This window comes from Poeciliopsis prolifica, unplaced genomic scaffold (genome assembly GCF_027474105.1).
Source record: "Poeciliopsis prolifica strain line A6 unplaced genomic scaffold, Auburn_PproV2 SCAFFOLD019, whole genome shotgun sequence".
NCBI classification, from domain to species: domain Eukaryota; kingdom Metazoa; phylum Chordata; class Actinopteri; order Cyprinodontiformes; family Poeciliidae; genus Poeciliopsis; species Poeciliopsis prolifica.
Genome location: NW_026562394.1, coordinates 6,879,523 through 6,896,150, shown reverse-complemented (window position 1 = coordinate 6,896,150; position 16,628 = coordinate 6,879,523). Strand labels below are relative to the sequence as shown.

The 16,628-nt window shown below is 40.5% G+C and overlaps 2 protein-coding genes across 2 annotated transcripts in view; one reads left to right on the top strand and one right to left on the bottom strand.

Moving 5' to 3' along the window:
* Window positions 1–771: 771 nt before the first annotated feature.
* gabra3 (gamma-aminobutyric acid type A receptor subunit alpha3) overlaps window positions 772–16,628 on the bottom strand; it is a 156,069-nt gene continuing 140,212 nt past the window's right edge. The window contains exon 12 of the transcript XR_008606877.1: window positions 772–781. The gene's annotated coding sequence lies outside the window, so the exon portion shown is untranslated. The remainder of the gene's footprint in view (window positions 782–16,628) is intronic.
* On the top strand, window positions 1,141–15,620 carry ammecr1 (AMMECR nuclear protein 1). The gene is made up of 6 exons (XM_055043627.1): window positions 1,141–2,598; window positions 6,960–7,070; window positions 9,665–9,779; window positions 10,350–10,440; window positions 10,543–10,639; window positions 11,753–15,620. The coding sequence occupies exons 1-6, from the start codon at window positions 2,138–2,140 to the stop codon at window positions 11,865–11,867; spliced, it is 990 nt and encodes a 329-aa protein (XP_054899602.1). The 5' UTR covers window positions 1,141–2,137; the 3' UTR covers window positions 11,868–15,620.

Sequence of the window (16,628 nt, the reverse complement as noted above, 5' to 3'; positions counted from 1 at the left end):
TTATGAACAAGAGAGTTCAACTGAAATTCAAAACGAAAGAAGCGAAGACAAAGAGTTTTTGTCTTTTCTTTTATCTGTTAACTTTAGGCAGAGTTTTGCAATTTCTTTAGTACATAAAGCTGACTTGCAGCATTCATCCAAATGCTGCTCCACATATGTGACTATTAATGTCATGAGTATTAAAGAAACAAACATTACTTGGTTATTCGGAACTTAAGAAAGCTTATGATGAAACTGAATGTACAATAAAACTTAGATGGTTGGAAGCGGATTATAGGGTGTTTGTTCATGGGACAAACTCTAACAAATCCAGACTTGATTAAGAAGAAAAAGCAAAATTATGCTACAAACTTCATTAGTGCTAATTTGCATTTCTATTATTATTTTTTATGAAAGAAGATGCTACTATTCCTGTAAACACTGTCTTAAAGAGCTAAACTCAAGTGGAGCTATGTCACAACCAGAAACCAGACTCTAAGTGATATGCTAAAACCCAGTAGTGCTTAATGACAGTTTGTTTTTCCACCCCCCCCCCCCAAAAAAAAAAAATCTAAAAAGGATGGGATGCCTTTGTAAATAAGTAATTTGCAGAAGAATCTTTCTGCGGAGCTACAGCTGCAAATCCTTTTCTTGTCTAACACTGTTGCATCACTATAAAGTGTGTCAGATTTCCAACAAGATTTCTTTTAGGACTTTGGTTCATGTGGTCATAGCCTTTGGGGCTATGACATCAATGAAGATATACTATCATAGAGACGATATATCTTCATTTCCACATCTCCTGCTATCCAGAGTGTCAAAGGCTTGAGCACAGTCTGCTCATGACAAGATAATCCCAGGTTTGATGGGAACAGCAAATTCACTGTGGTCCTCTTGTGCCTTTTACAACTTCTTTGGGGCAATTGCTTTTTGTTTTTGTTTTTTTTACTTTCGTGCACGCGCACGTCTGTCATGATCGCGCATGCTCCCACAGCAACGAGTATTTCTTCTGAATTGCAAATTCGACACCACCCTTCCCCTCTCTTCCCCCCCCCCCCCTCCCTCTAAAAAGCTACGCAGTATGAGTAGCGACTGGGCGCAGATCGTTTTCTGAATCCGGTTCCGGCGTGCCGACGACACCGATGCCCGTGCCCACTGACTGATCGCAAGGCTTTTTTACCCGAACAGCACAGAACTGTAGCAGCTGACAGGCGGATGCGGAGGGAGGGTGGCCAAACCCGGCGGGATTCTCACGGTCCGCGGACGAGAAGGCTCTTCTGTCCGAATGACAGCCTCCCAACAAACACATTGCTGAAAACTTTCAGCTGTCGGTTTGACGCGGGGGCGTTAATTCAGATTTACCAACCCGGTCCGCGCAGCAGTCATGATGCAGGTGCAAACCGTGGTGGGCTAACGGTACTGAAATGACTCGCTCGGCGCTGACGCGGCTCGCTGTGCCATGCCAACCTCGCGTTGTCAGATGCCATTTTACTCTGCGTTTCCCCGGCGTTTGGGTCTCCATTATTCTGGGCCTATTGTGTAATTAGAAGTTCACGAGGCAGTAGCAAACAAGCTGGTGCAATGAGAAGCTCCGCTGTCCGAGGAACAGTGCGCAGTTTGTGCTGAAGCTTATGGGTCCTGCGTACTCGAGCCCCCGGCTTCCAGTTGGAGAGGAGTGCTGCAGGACGACAGCGCACAGGCAGTCGGCTACACATCTGGACCGCCTGACTGCTGTCATCTGCGGCCTGGTCGGACGGTGTACTCCTTGAGCGTGTTGTGTTTTTAAAGGGGGTGACTGAGTGAGGTCGCTTCGGGCGGTGTCGTACGAGCAAGCAGGGGTGTGTGTTTGGCTCGGACTTGGGGTGGTGATCCACTGGAACGCCACAGTCCAAACCCTGACTGGCTGACTACTCAAGGAAATAAAAACGCCTGTCCAGCTGTGAATTTTGCGTAGCCGAGTCTCGCATTTTTAAAGGCAACGCTAGAGTGACATTGCAGTCTTCTCGCCACATTGTTTTTTTTTTCTTTGCCAGACTAAAAAAAGAACAAATAAATAAATAAAAGCGTGAAAGTGGAGTATTGTCCGTCGTACGTCTCAACGCAGTGGGATTTCTACGTCTGGTCGGCGTTCCCCCCCACCCTTCCCGCGGTGACGGTTATGGGTCGGAAGCGGTGTGTCGGTGCAGATTGTTCCAAGATGGCGGCCGGGTGCTGCGGGGTGAAGAAGCAGAAACTGTCGGGATCTCCCGGGTCGGGGGGTCCCGGCGGGGTGGGGGCGGGAAGCGGGGTGGCAGGAACCGGACATTGTGGCTCGGAGTTGGGGATTGGCTCCTCCGCGACGGTTGCAGCAACGGCGAACGTGAGCAGAGCCAACGGCCTGGGGGGACCCGGAGGTAACGTTAGCGGTAGCAGCGGCGGCACAAACGCTCTGTCCCCTGCCACGGCCGGCTACTCTACATCCGGCCTCTCCCCGAACCTCAGCCCAGGACCAGGTTCGGGAAGTGGTGGCAGAAAAATGGTCGTCTCAGCAGAGATGTGCTGCTTCTGCTTTGACGTGCTTTATTGCCATCTGTACGGATACCAACCTCCGAGAACACCCAGGTTTACAAACGATCCCTAGTGAGTATTTGTGTCTTTTGTTGTTTTTTTGTTGTTGCTCCATTTCAGCTTTTACAGTTGAATTCTCACAATAGGAACTTCTCTGTGAAAACCTAACACGTCCACGTTTGGATTTTTTGTCCATTATATAGAATTCGAATTGTCACGTGAAAGCACAGCTTAAATTCGGTTGAGTTTAATTCATAAAGCTCCTCCCGATTGTATCTCAACTGAGCAAGTTTTAAGTAGGGCCTAGTGATAGAGGCTGCTCGGGCCTTCACAAGCTACTCAAACCGCACGCCAAATATGCTCTTCTTTGGCTGAGTTTAAAAAAATAAATGACTTGGGCACCAGGTTAATTTGAGACTTTCCATGAGTATTTGTCAAGAATAAATATTTCACAGTTTTTCTAATCTAACTCAACAGCTAGTAGCTAGTGATCCTCTCTGCTAGCGCTAGCTTTTATCGGCTATCCATTATTAGCATCTAGAGGATAAAAGGATGGAGCGTTTGTTTTTTTTCTGTGCAGCAACTTTAGGTTGGCTAATTTACTGCCGGACTTTGTCTAAAATGTATATAAAAGAGACCAATATTTAACGTAAGTGGTTGTGGTTTAGACGTTCATCTTAAGTAAATGTTTGGTGGCATATACTGAGCTTATCCTTGTTAGCCGCTACATTAGCTTACCTTCATAGTACCGATGAGCAGATAGCATCTCATTAGCAATTTTATTTTTTGCGGCCTTCCTCGTATATTGACAAGTTAATGGTTGGCAGTTCATTGTATTTTATTTTACAGATTTTGCTATTTTATTAAGTGGTTTCCTATAGAAGTAGGGAAGAAATAAATTTTTCACAAGCAGCAAAGAAAAGATGCTACTTGCTAAGTACTTAGCAGTTCTAAGCTATACTTAATTAAACCGGTATTAAAGACGGACTAACGCCATTAGTAGATAATCAAAGGAAAACAACAAGCCTGTTAAAGGTCACGATATGAGAGATCTACAAAAGATATTTTAGTATGATAAAAAGAATAAGATTTGTAAATGTATATCCCTTTTTTCACAGTAGGTTTCATGTTGAGGCCTCTATAGAAACATTTTGTCCCCTATCTAACATGGTAATATGACACCATGTGACCTAAACGGGTGTCTTACATTTTTTGAAGTATTTTCCATTGTTTCGAAACCAGAGCTCACTTTTTTCAGAATAAGTTGGAAAAAGTTTTTTCATGTGGCAACTTTTTCAAAAGAAGATACTCAATGTATCTGATGTTTGTTGATACAGACGTAGAAGAGTGGCAGTTTTTTGAGTCATGGCGGATACAGAATAAACTATGTATTTTGAGCAACACTGTTTTATACCTCACTTTTGTCAAAGTTTTAAGTTCAGCAAGAACTATTTCAAAGTGAACACATTTTAAAAAAAATATTATTTTATACAATACAATAAAAACGTCCTCTATTGTCCCTCACTGGGGACATTCCAGTACCATAATTTGCAAATCTTTGGCTTATAAGAATATCTGTAAATGAGCTTATATTTTAATCAGTGTATGATGAATGTGAGATTAGTGGAATGCTGTAATTTGTGATGACTTTGAATCTTTGACAGAAAGACAAAAAATGCTTTTATAAAGGTATTCTCATAAAGCTCCTGGCATTCTTTATTTAGTCTTACAAAAACCGACATGGTTCCATTAAAATTGTCATCAAATAATGCAAGGTATAAAGATTTTATGAAAACAGTTTTACATTCTTCAGCTTTCCCGCTTTTTTGAACAGTGGCATGCATAAAGTCTGAAGAATTCACCCTGTCAATGCGTAAAGGTGTGTGACTGCAAGCAGAAAAAAAAATTGTGGGTGGACACATTCTTCTGTGAAGGACTGTTTTAGCTGAAGTGCTTTGCATACCTCATTTATTAATGTAATAATGTGAGATAACTTGGGTGAAAACTGACTTTCAGATTCCACACTTTGGAAAGAGAATTATTAAAAATGTTGAGATATTTGACGAATGCACAAACCTTTTGCATTTAGGTATTTAATATTTGTCATCAGAATGCAAAATAAAAAGTACATTTTGACAAAAAATTTGAACCACCTTTTTAAATGTATACCAACAGAGCATCGGTGCAGATCTCTACAAACCTTCAAAGCACTCTTTTTGTCTTTTAGGGCAACATTTAGTTCTGACAAAATATGCATATTAATATGCTTAGGTTTCAATTTGGTCTTTAATTTCCCTGTTTTCTTTTCAAACAAATCTTTTTCTAAAGAGACTTTCTCCCATTTGGATTCAACGAGCTTTGAAATCACATCTTGAAACCCAGCCTTCACTGCAGAAGGAAAAACGTCCCGTCTTCACACTGAACTCGAAACCCTCCCGGACGGGTAACATAATCTGCGCGAGAGGCAGAAAAAGTCGGATCCGTACTGTTAACAGGAATTTTCCACAAGCTCATAACGTCTTGGGAGCAATTTAGCATTAGGAGCTTTTTGTGGTTGGGGCAGGGGTTAGGTGATGGAGAGCCGGTCACGTTACCCAACCGTCACAGTATCGCCCTGGACCAAAAAGATCCGTCAAACGGATGCATAACAAGCTAATTCCTGCTGGATGTGTGTATAAGCTCCATCCGGGCAGAGGACCTCGTGAGTACGCTGTGATGTGTCCTCGACATGTCCTTCACTCGGAGGGTGGCGTGGGGCGGGGGGTGCTTGTCAAGCTGAATTATTGAAATGCTCTGACCAACTCCAACTTTGGTCATAGGCATAATGCTCTCTGGTGTTTTTGAGAAAAAAAAGAAAGAAAAACAAGAGTCTCAGTTGTTGCAGTTCTGTCATGTTTTTAGTCATTAAAGCAGAGAATAATTTCCTGTTTTGGAGTTGTCACATGGAAACCTCCCTAAAATAGTTTATTTTTCTTACTTAGCTTTTTTTTGTAAGCATAGCAATAACAAAAAAGAGAAATTGACTATGCAGTCATTATTAAATTGATTTGTCCACATTTTGAGCTCAAAAACTAAGATAAAGACAGACATTGCTGTTAAATAGTTGCTGACCTTCATATGTATTGTAGGCATGTATAGCTCCACAAAGCCACTGCAGTGATGTAACCCTGAGCGGCATGTCGCATGCATCTTGTGGAAAGCAGAGCAGATTTTCCAAGATAATGTAGAAACAAATGTGGAATGAAATCCTGACAAGTACCTGGTTAGTGTCACCGTATTAATAAATGTTCCCAGTGTTTTTAATATAAACTAGTTGTTGCTTAGGAGTATTTTTAAAAATAAGGTAGATAAGTTTTTTTTTAGAGTAACTCTTGACAGTTTAATAAGCACAATTGTAAATGACTTATCAGTATTACAAAATTGTGTGTGTATATATATAAGTTTCAAATGAAAGCTTTATTGTGCTAAAATTGTAGAAGTATTCAAAATTGAACTCTTCCAAATGTGGAAAAAAAGGTATGTTGTGCACAGGCCTGGACTGCTATGGGATTTTATTAATTTTCTTAAGTTGTAGAATATCAGCAGCTGCAATGAATATTTATCAAGTGCAGCTTGCATTTACTGGGGGAATTTTTCTGTAAATGTACTTGTTTTAACACAATCATTATATATTTTTCAAATGTGACATTAAGTTTTTGTTCCACCTTGTTTTGGTGACTGAAATATTCCCAAACAAAACTGAACGTTTGGTAGCTTTCTCTCAGCCGCCTGAACGGCAGTGTTCAGCCTTTTCATTCTCAAAATTGCTGTCACACAGAAAGAGAAATCGCTCTAAAATGTATTCTGGTGACCTAATAAAATTTAAATCTTTTTTTCTTTTTGTCGTCGTTCCATGTTTGCGTTGTGCTCTAATTCCCCTTCTAACACCACTGACATAAAACTCTTTTTCCGATTTACCGGCGTCTTGATGTTCTCCGCTCAGAAGCGGTATTTTGCTGCGTTGATGCAGCATCGCATTGGGCTCTTCATTGTCATTCATGGCTTTGTTTAGACATCAGACAGTGATTAATTAGCTGTAAATGTAGAGCCACTGCAGGGGCTTCAGTTGGGTTCTCCTCAATCAGAAATTATCTCATCATAAAAGCTGGAAAAAAATCTCAGTTACAACATAAAAGGGGGCGGGGGTGAAAATTGGGAGTCAGACAAAGAGTTGGTTGAGCAGGCGGCCCAAAGCAATGAAGGAAAGACTTTGATGGAAAATGATCCATCATGATGAAATACATTAGAGCTAGTTCCATCTCATGTGAGTAAAGATTCTGTCGTATTTAATAAGAAAGCAGCAGGCGCTGATGTACTACTGGAGTGTGTGTGTTAACATCGTTTACACTCAGTAAATTAAATGGGTGTTTTTTCTTTTTCTTTCTGTCTTTCAGTCCGCTGTTTGTCACATGGAAAATAGGCAGAGACAAACGGTTGAGGGGTTGTATAGGTACATTTTCTGCCATGAATCTGCACTCAGGACTCAGGGAGTACACCCTTACCAGGTAAGCAAACACAGTCGAAATACATTACTTATCTGTAGGATTGATTGTAAATTGGGCTGCTTTAATATTTCACACTGATATCTGTGGTTGTAGAAACCAACCTGTAGTAGGAATTCAGCTTGTCTGGGACATGCTGTGATATTTTTAAATCAACTTTAAACATTCTTTAACTCAAAAAGACGACGGGCCACTGGATGAATGACTGCCCTAGTGCCCAAACGCCAGGGTTAGTGAGTTTTCTGGGGGAAACCTGGAGTTTGTGCTTCAGCCTGTGTTTCTTTACGCAGGTAAAATATGTCGGTAACAAACCGACTTTCTTAGGGTAATTTTGTGTGGCGCGCCTCACTGTACACCATGCAGTTTTAAACGTATTCAAGTAGCTCAGTGGTCTGCCAAAAAATATGACGTGTTCTGTTGAATAAAAACAACTTTTAATTTGTGATGAATGTCCACTTCAAAAATGTATCTATTTTTCTTTTTAAAGAAACTCCTTTTTTTTTTTTGCAATTTTGGGGTTTTAAATTAAAGTATGATGTTAAACTTTAGCTATGTTTTCTTATATGGGATGCTTGCAAAAAAACAAACAAAAAAACAGTTTACAAAAAGTATTTGAAATTTAATGCAAATAGTTCTTGAAACGGCAAAAAAAAAAGGGTAAAACTGAAATTTGTTATATCTATATTTAAAAAACATTAATCAGTTCATCACTTTTAGTCAAAGTTATCAAGGGACTTTGTGTAAAGTCTAAGAATGCACTTGTGGCTCTGGAGCTGCATGTTGCAGACCCCTGAATCCCCCCAAATGTTCCTGTTGTTATAAAGACAGCAGGAAATAAAACCGTCCTGCATGCTGACATCTCCCTAGTGCTGAGCACCATCAGGGATTGTCTTTCTTCAACAGTTGAGAATTTCAGTAGCACAGATCCAGAGCCAGATGGTGTGGGGCCCCACCGAGCCCTGATCTCAGCTGGATTAAGTCTCTCTGTCATAGAAACATTGAATTACCTCATTGATGCCTTTAATTTGATGCAGCCTGTACAGCATTAAATGAGTGTAATTTCATAGTGAGATCTTATGATTATTTCTTTTCTTTTATCTTTTATAATCTGCGTCCCCCCCGTTCTCCCCACAGATGTAGTTGAGCTCGGTGATCTTTGGATTAGTAGTGAACATGGCCGCCTGCGTGCAGTGCCTGTCACTTCCATGTAGGTCTTTCTGCAGACTCGCTGTAGCTCACGCAGAATCCAAAATTAACGCCAGCCAGGAGCCAAAATGCTGATAATATGGTGAGAAAAGCAAAGTGTGGCCTGGTAAGTAACTTGATGTTACAGGCCTTTAATCGCTTCTTTTTTAAATTGATTTTTTTTTTGTTATTCTAATCCTTCCCAGTTGAGACAAAATGGTCCTCCCTCCTCCACCCTCTTACTCTGTGATGGCAGTAAATGGGATACTGTCACTGTAGTAACCAGGAGGTTAATTTGCCACTGGGTGTTTGGAGGCTTTCGGTGTTTTCAGGCTGCTTGAAATCCTTGAAAATGCTTGACTTTCAACTGGATGTTTTCAAGGTTGGGAAGGCGCTTGATTTTTATTTATTTTTTCTTAAAGTCCTTTTAAGTGCTTGATTTTCCAACTGCACAGTTTAGTAATATATTGCAATCTAATATTTGATTAAAAGTCAAAATTTGGAAAACATTATTTGCAGTTGAAATCAGGTATTTTCATTCCCATAATACAAAGATACATTTTATTTCACACTGTTTGAAGTTAAATCAGACAAAGCTTTTTGTTGTTTTTAAGTTAATTAGAATTAGAAAAAATTTTCCATTTGCTAAATGTCGGGAAACTTGGCAAAAATATATTTTTTAGAGGTTTCTTTTTCACTTCTTTGAATGTTGTGTTCAAGCATTTAATTTGATCAGGAAGGTCATTTACCTTGAGATTTAAGGTTTTTAATATGAATATTTATCTTTCCCAACGGCTCAGTGACTTATTAATCTGTGTAATTGAAACAAAGGTCATAGTTCAACAATGTTATTGAAGTTAAGGGATTTTTTTTGTTACATGAGTGTTTTATTCTCTCATCAGTCAGCTGAACAGGGTATGTGAGAGACGCATTCCAAAACAATTTTTAAAAATATTTTAGTTTACTTTGTCCCTTTGGTAGAATGTAGGATACCATCACTAGACAGTGTTAATAACTAACAAATTGTCATTATAGCACATTGAAACTGGAGATAAAAACAATACAAAAGAACAAAAAAGGACAAAGTGCAGCAATGGAAAAATTTGACAACTTGAAAATCTTGAGTTTTACTGTGGGGAAAAGTGTACGAACCCTGCTATAAGGTCTAACCGAGCATAATTTTTAAAAGCTGCATATGTAGTTTAACTTAATATCTTAAGAAGGCTGGCATAAGAGGACCACTTTGTCAAACTCTCAAATCTGAGTGGTTTGCGCTGCATTTTCAGTCGCAGGTTTTGTTCCCATCAGCAGGAGTCTTGACATTCACGTAACGACCAAACACACCGGATTATGACACCTTTCAACCATATGATCCTCTAATGCTGCTCGGCTGTCTGACTTCCTGTCTGCAGTGCCCTTAAAGACAGCCGCTTCCCCCCTATGACAAGGGATGAGCTGCCTCGCCTCTTCTGCTCAGTGTCTCTTCTCACCAACTTTGAAGACGTCGGTGATTATCTCGACTGGGAGGTGAGCGCTTCACCAGGCAGTCGGGTCACATTTCCGAGAGTTTTTTTTTTTTTTTTTTCCTGAAGCTGCTGCGCAAATTACTCAAGGTTATTCTGCGGGGAAGTCTTGTGAAATGCCCTCCCCCCCCAAAAAAACAGAAGGTAATATGCATAACCATTATGCTTGCCATGCTCCTTAGCAAAGCTAAGGAAGCCATTGGTCGCGGTTTATGTGCAGGTGGACGGACCCAAATAAGACAATTTGAGAAAACTTCTTTGAAGCTGAAGAAGATTTTAGACTGGGAAGGTTTAAATTAAATTAAATCAATGTGTTGCTGGTCCAGTCCAAACCTGCCGAGGTTTATTGCTGTAACGTGATGAAGTTCAAAGGAACCGTATGAATGTTTGAGGAAGTTAGTCATCATCTTAAATTAGTTTAGGTTCCAACACATTTATAGTCATTTCTGTCCATAAAACCGCCTCCATTCAGTTGTGCAGAAGTTTTTTTTTTTTGTGGCCTAAAGCAGACGTGAAGCAACTCTGACTTTAACGCAACGTTCTCTTTGTGTTTCGCTCCTCTCTTTGCTTTTAGGTGGGTGTTCATGGTATAAGAATAGAGTTTTTCAATGAAAAAGGATCAAAGCGTACCGCCACCTACCTGCCAGAGGTTGCAAAGGAGCAAGGTGAGCATTTGTGTGCCCTCAACTGAACAGCCTCTCCTGCCTTCAAACACATTAAATAATTACGCTATTACATTTATTTATTTATTTTTTTTATGATTTTAGGTTGGGACCACATTCAAACCATAGATTCCTTACTACGAAAGGGAGGTTACAAAGCTCCCATCACAAATGACTTCAGGAAGACCATTAAGTTAACCAGGTATAATTGGTTCTATTTCATCAATATTTGAGTGTGTTGGTGTTGTTCCCTACCACCCAGAAACCTGTTTGCTAGCAGTAGAAACTTACATTCAGCCAAATAACGATGCACAGAGAAATGGAAAATTGCCTCAAGAGTGAGATGTCACCAGCGGTGGCCAAAGAATGATTTGTGGCCCATGGAACAATCTAATATCCCCGACTGCAGTTCAAGAATGCTACAAATGAAGGCCTGCGGTGGGCACTTTTATTTTTAAGTAATTTAATTTTAATCATAGTTGGCAAGACTATAAAAATCCAGTGACTTGGTAACAAAAAAGCACATCCGTTCGTTTAGACCAGATAAACTGGAAACAATTTACACCCAAAAATTGGGAAACAATTTTTTTATTTAGACAAAACCTATGCCACTTTGTTTCATTAACATTATTGCCGAGCGCATACAAAAAAAATCCACGACATCATTTGGGGAAAAACAGTGTTGACTTTCTAATGCTTATGATTGAGATGACTTAAGATTCAATTTTAAGTCATGAGAAGTTTGGGAGGAAAGAATCTGGTGGTGAGTAGCAGGGCATCCGTGCATTCTTAAAAAGTCTTAAATGCATCTATTTAAAATTAAGGCCTTAAAATGTCTTAAAGTAATTTGGAAAAGTAAAAAAAAAGTTGGCCTTAAATACGTTGATTATAGGTCTTAAATTTTGTGACGACTAGTTTGTTGTATATTCTATGCATTTTATTTTCCTTATTGGATTTTTATGTCAGGCTAACGTTTTGAGCCGCCTGACTTATCGAGGCGGTTCAGGCTACCGCTAGCTAGCTGCAAGTTTAAATTCATTGCCAGTTCGCTGGACGACTTTGTTCTTTGCCGCTGCCTCACTTCTGTTGCGACTCCGTACGAGGCTGCTTTCATTCTGTGCGAAAAGAAAAAGGGTCGGCGCGACAACTACCTGAGATATGCAGTTGTCTTTTGCACCCCTCTGTCGCGATGCAGGTTTTAAGTTTCGTTCACAGTGGTCTTGAAAGTCTTAAACTTGTGTCGGTGGAACCTGCAGAAACCCCTCCAGTCATGCGAGGACAGACTCTTGGATCTCCGTCTTCTTGTCTGTTTCAGGTACCGTAGCGAGAAGATGACGATGGGTTATGCAGAGTACATCGCCCACCGCCAGCACCATCACTACCAGAACGGCATCGGGCACCCGGTGCCGTCGTATAACCATTATTCCTGACAGCGAGCCGCATGACCAATCATTGGACCTCTCCGCGGACCTTTTCCCAGGAGAGCCCGCCCCCTCCTGGTCTAGTTATTTCTACTACTGTACCATTTTATGATGATAGTTTCCGTTGCCGTGCTGGCCGTCTCACAGACGTTGACATGGCAACGGGTGGCAGTGAAGCATCGTTCGATTACGGCGAGAAAACCATGTTCCTTTTGTTTCGTTTGCCTGTGGTTGAGCTTTTGCAGCATATGTATACCTATATCTATAACCTCACCTCCCCCCCCCCCCCCCTCCATTCGTTCATATTATTTTGGGAAAATTCACCAATATTAGATTTTCATTAATATTGCGTCTTTTCAGCAAAGCTAATCAGGTGTTTGATTCTGTGGATGGAAGCGAGTCTCCTTGGGTGGATTTAGGCTTTGCTACAACTTTACATTTTACTAACTCTTTTACTTTTCGCCGTCTTCTCGTCGTTTCTTTTAACTTTCCTATCCAGACGCGTAATATCATGTAGCAAAGGCAAACTGCAGTTCCAAAAGGCTGTGTCCTCACTACTTTAAATTCCTCTCAAAAACTTGACTGCTGAGGTCGCGCTAGCCGAGTAAACGCTCGCTGTGTCGCAGTTGGAAATTCGTACGCGGGATATGTGTACTCCAAAGTGTAGATAGGATTGTGACGCCTTTTCATTGGCTTTTCATTGATTTGGGTCACAATTGTGTGTGTGTGTGTGTGTGTGTGTGTGTGACTGTGTGTGGATTATAGGCTCCACTTTGTCAGAAGATGAAAAACCAGTAGAATAAATTAGAAATTGGGTTTCAGCGACGTTTGTTTGGCGATCTAAAATTTGAAGCTTATTTCTGAGGGTTTATTTAGACTTAAAGAAGATCGAGGAACAAAAAGATTTATATGAAGCTTTTGTTTAATTCAAAAATTAGTGTCTTTGTCTTATTATTTTTTTTTCTTCTGCATTTACTGGCAGGGAGTCGTGCGATGGGGACGTGCTGAAGCAATTTAAAGCCATACTCTATCTTCCACCGTTTTGTCCGTTATCAGGGGCGTCGGGCGCTGAGACGTTGAGATGTTGCCCCAGCCCAAAACCCCGCCGCTTCACTTAGTCCGCCGTGTCACCGTGAAAAACATCGTCTTGCATCTTCCGATTATTAACCATCGTCCCGCAGAGTACGACGTATATTTAAGAAGGAAAAAAAGAAAAAAAAGTCACGCACAAACGGAAGTGATCTTCACACGTTTGTGTCATTTAGAAGTGCATGTCATAGTGCGTAGTTGTGGATACGGCGCCGCCGCTGCTCCCCTCGCTCCCGTTGATCCTGGTGTCCGCAGCACAGGGAATGTTCTAGTTTCTGTCCGTTTCAATCAGAAGGTTACAGGAAGGGTAAATTTTTTTGTTTTGTTTTAGAAAAAGAAAAAAAAAGCCAAGGCTTTGTAAAGCCAGTTCTTATCCAAATATTACCCAGGTGTGAGTTTGAGCCACGCACTCTGCTAGTTAGGCGTACTTTTAACGAATGTTCGATCTGTCGAGGATCACCAGGTTGTCGGTCTGCGTGTTTTTGTTGCAAACTGGAATTTTTTTTATTTTTTATTTTTTTTTGAGAGGTTCTTGTTACTTGACCCACATCTTCTGTCGTAACAGCCTTTTTCTAACTGACAGGTTCTTTCTTTTTTCATAATTTTTTTTTTCCTTTATGCAAAAATGTCAAGGGCTTTCGGCAATCCATCCACAGTAACCTGAAACGATCCAGATTTCCAGTTGTGTTGCCTTAAGTTTTTTTAATAAAAAAGAAGAAAAAAAAAAATCAACAAAAAAAAACAACGGACCAGGAGAAAGTCGCTCTGAGTCGCGTCCGCTACTCGAACGGCGTAGGCGCTCGTCGTCCGGGAGACTCCGCGTGCTTCGCTCCATATCCTACGCTTGGATTTCAACATAATCAACGTCGAGGTCGGGCGCCGCTAAAAGTTCCAACCACAAGGGGTCAGCGTTGCGGCCGTAGGAGACCCCGCCGTACACTACTACACCAGAAGAAGCCGCAGTCAGGCACCTGCTCTCCTGGTCTGTCGACTACAGCACAACCTGAATTTTTCTCTGCTGCAAAACCAAATTGACCATGCTCTTTTACATATATGTCTTTGTATACACATGCAATGTATTTAGTTGCATGTATGTATGAGTATGAGACCTATGGTTTTATCCATGATATGCTTGATCTATGGCTTAGACACTCTTATTAACCATTAAGAGATTTAAAAGACAAATATGGTGCTATCGGACCTCATATTGGGGTGGTCACATCTCGTGACTGGTCATGCGGACTCATTGATCATATCATATATATATATATATATATACTTAACGATGCGACATGTAAGATTTTCTCTGGACTTGCGTTGCTGTGCGAGCGAAGTTGTGGTGAAGGATTCTTGCCCTCCGACGCGGACGGAAAGCTTTTTGTCGAGGTGGACTTGGGTGATTTTTTTTTTTTTTTTTCATTTTTCTTTTCTTTTTCTTTCTGGGGTGGGGAATCAATTCCACTCTGGGAAACTGACATTCTCTCTCGTAATGAAGAAAGACTCCACAGGCGCTATGGAATGTACTGTTAACGGTCACCAGGGGAATTGAACAGCGATGTGTAATATGAGAAAATCCTACATGTTAACCATGTTAATCCTTGATATATGCAGATCTGTTCAACAGGTGTTTATTTTTGTTTTTACCTTTGTTTTTTTTTTTTTGTGTTTTTTTTTCCAACCAGTGCAAGTCAACACTGTGCAGGTTTGAAAGGACAAGAAGTCACACATTTTACCTTCTGTCCCTTGATTACTCCCTTCACTGTGGCCCAACCTCATGGCCGAGTTTGTCAACGTGTGATGCATGTCGTTCACTGGCGAGATGGCGGGAAGATCCGAGGTTCCCGTTTGAGTTTTCTCTCTCTCTCTCTCTTTTTTTTTTTTTGGGAGGCTTTTTAGCTGTTGAATCGGCTATCCACCTCCAAAAGGGCAACGTTTAAGACGTCAACTAGCGTAAAGTCCTGTTGAGGTCGTTTCAGCCTCTCTTTATTGACGTTTACCTCTACAGAGACACAGATTTTTAGTTTTTCCGCGCCGATCCGACATTTCGAATCACTGATACCTCAAGGAATCGCAAGGAACGACATCAGTAGACTGTTGTAGCAGATCGGGTGTTTTGGTTCCCATACCAGGGTGTGGAGTTCAGCCTCAGCATTCCTCGCGCGGCCGTCCCCCCCGACCCCCGAGCCGCGCGGCGTGCTCAAGCTCTTTGTTACCTTCGTATGTTCGACCGAACCAAAGATGCCAGCGGCCATGCTCAGATGCTGCTTTTCTTTTTTTTTTTTTTTCAGGCCTGGCTTCTTGTCCTTCCAAAAACAAGCCCTGCTCTTGACTAAATGTTTCTTCTTCTGTGTTTTTTTTTTCTTTTTGTGCGATTTCTGACTTGTCAAGCAACCCAGTTCTTCAATGAATTGTCATTGTTTCCGTCTCTGAAGCCGTTCGTGGCGACAAGACAGCGAAAAATGGGTGCAAATTGTTACTTGTTTTGTTTGTATTATTATTATTGCTATTTTTTTTTTTTAAATGAAAATCCCATGGTGTGCCTCCTAGCTTTATGGGTTTATAAATGTTTGATTTCCCCCTAAAGACCAGCAGTTATACTTTGTATAAAAGATGGATTTTTTTTCCTTATTTTGTATGCCATTAAAGATGAAAAAGCCTGTTTTCTTTACTCGACCCAGTAGCTGCACTGGTATACAATCGCACTGATAGAAAAATTAAACAACAAAAAAGAGGAATAAGTGAATCAATAATAATAATGATAATGACAAATAAGAAATACAATAAACTTGTGTTTGAAGCTTTTATTAAAAAAAAAAAAAAAAGAGTAAAAAACCCCAAAAAGACGATTTAAAAAAGAAAGAGAAAATGACTGTTTTTGTACATCAAAATAAATTTTTTTCAAATGAATATTTTGGATCTAGTTTCAGAATTATTTTAGTGGTTTTCTATGTTCTGAAAATTTTTGAGACACACTTCTAAGACGTGTCGCTGTATAAAATGACTTTCTTTTGCAGTGGCCTGATGGGCTGGGAGGGTTACCTGGTGTAACTCATACAATCTTTTATTTCCTTTGTCAATTTTTGGATCTTTTTTTCCTCTCTCTCTCTCTCTGCTTTAGTACTCTGACAAATTGTTGATGGGGGGGAATAAAAAACAAACTGGGAACTTTTAATTCCATCCCTGTAGAGCTAGAATCCCTCTTCCTTTCCAACTGAATTGCTGTTTAGTGTGACGGAACTCCGAAACGGGCATTTATGATCGTACGACTCCAAAAGAAAATAAAAAGAAGTACATAACGCAAAAAAGGGTAAAAATAAAAAAAAATTGTGAAGAAGGCTGAAAGAAAATATATCGATGGGTTATCTGTAAGCAATGGCTGTGAAGATAATGTAGTTTTAAACATTGTTACCTTTTAAAATCATTTATTCAATAAAAAAAACCCTCCAAATCAGCTAAAAACTTGTCGTTCCTCTTGTTTTGCAGCGCTTCTGCTGATGAGGCAGGGGAGAGGTGGGTTGATGAAATGTTTTTGCTTTGTTTTTGTTTTTTCTCCAGTTGCTGTTCAAGCATCTTCATTAGCAAGTTTGCAATTTTTTCTTTTAGTTTACTATCAAATGACAGCTGAGCTGAGTCATTTTAAGCTGGTATGGATTGATCAAACTGCATTGCACCATCAGCAGG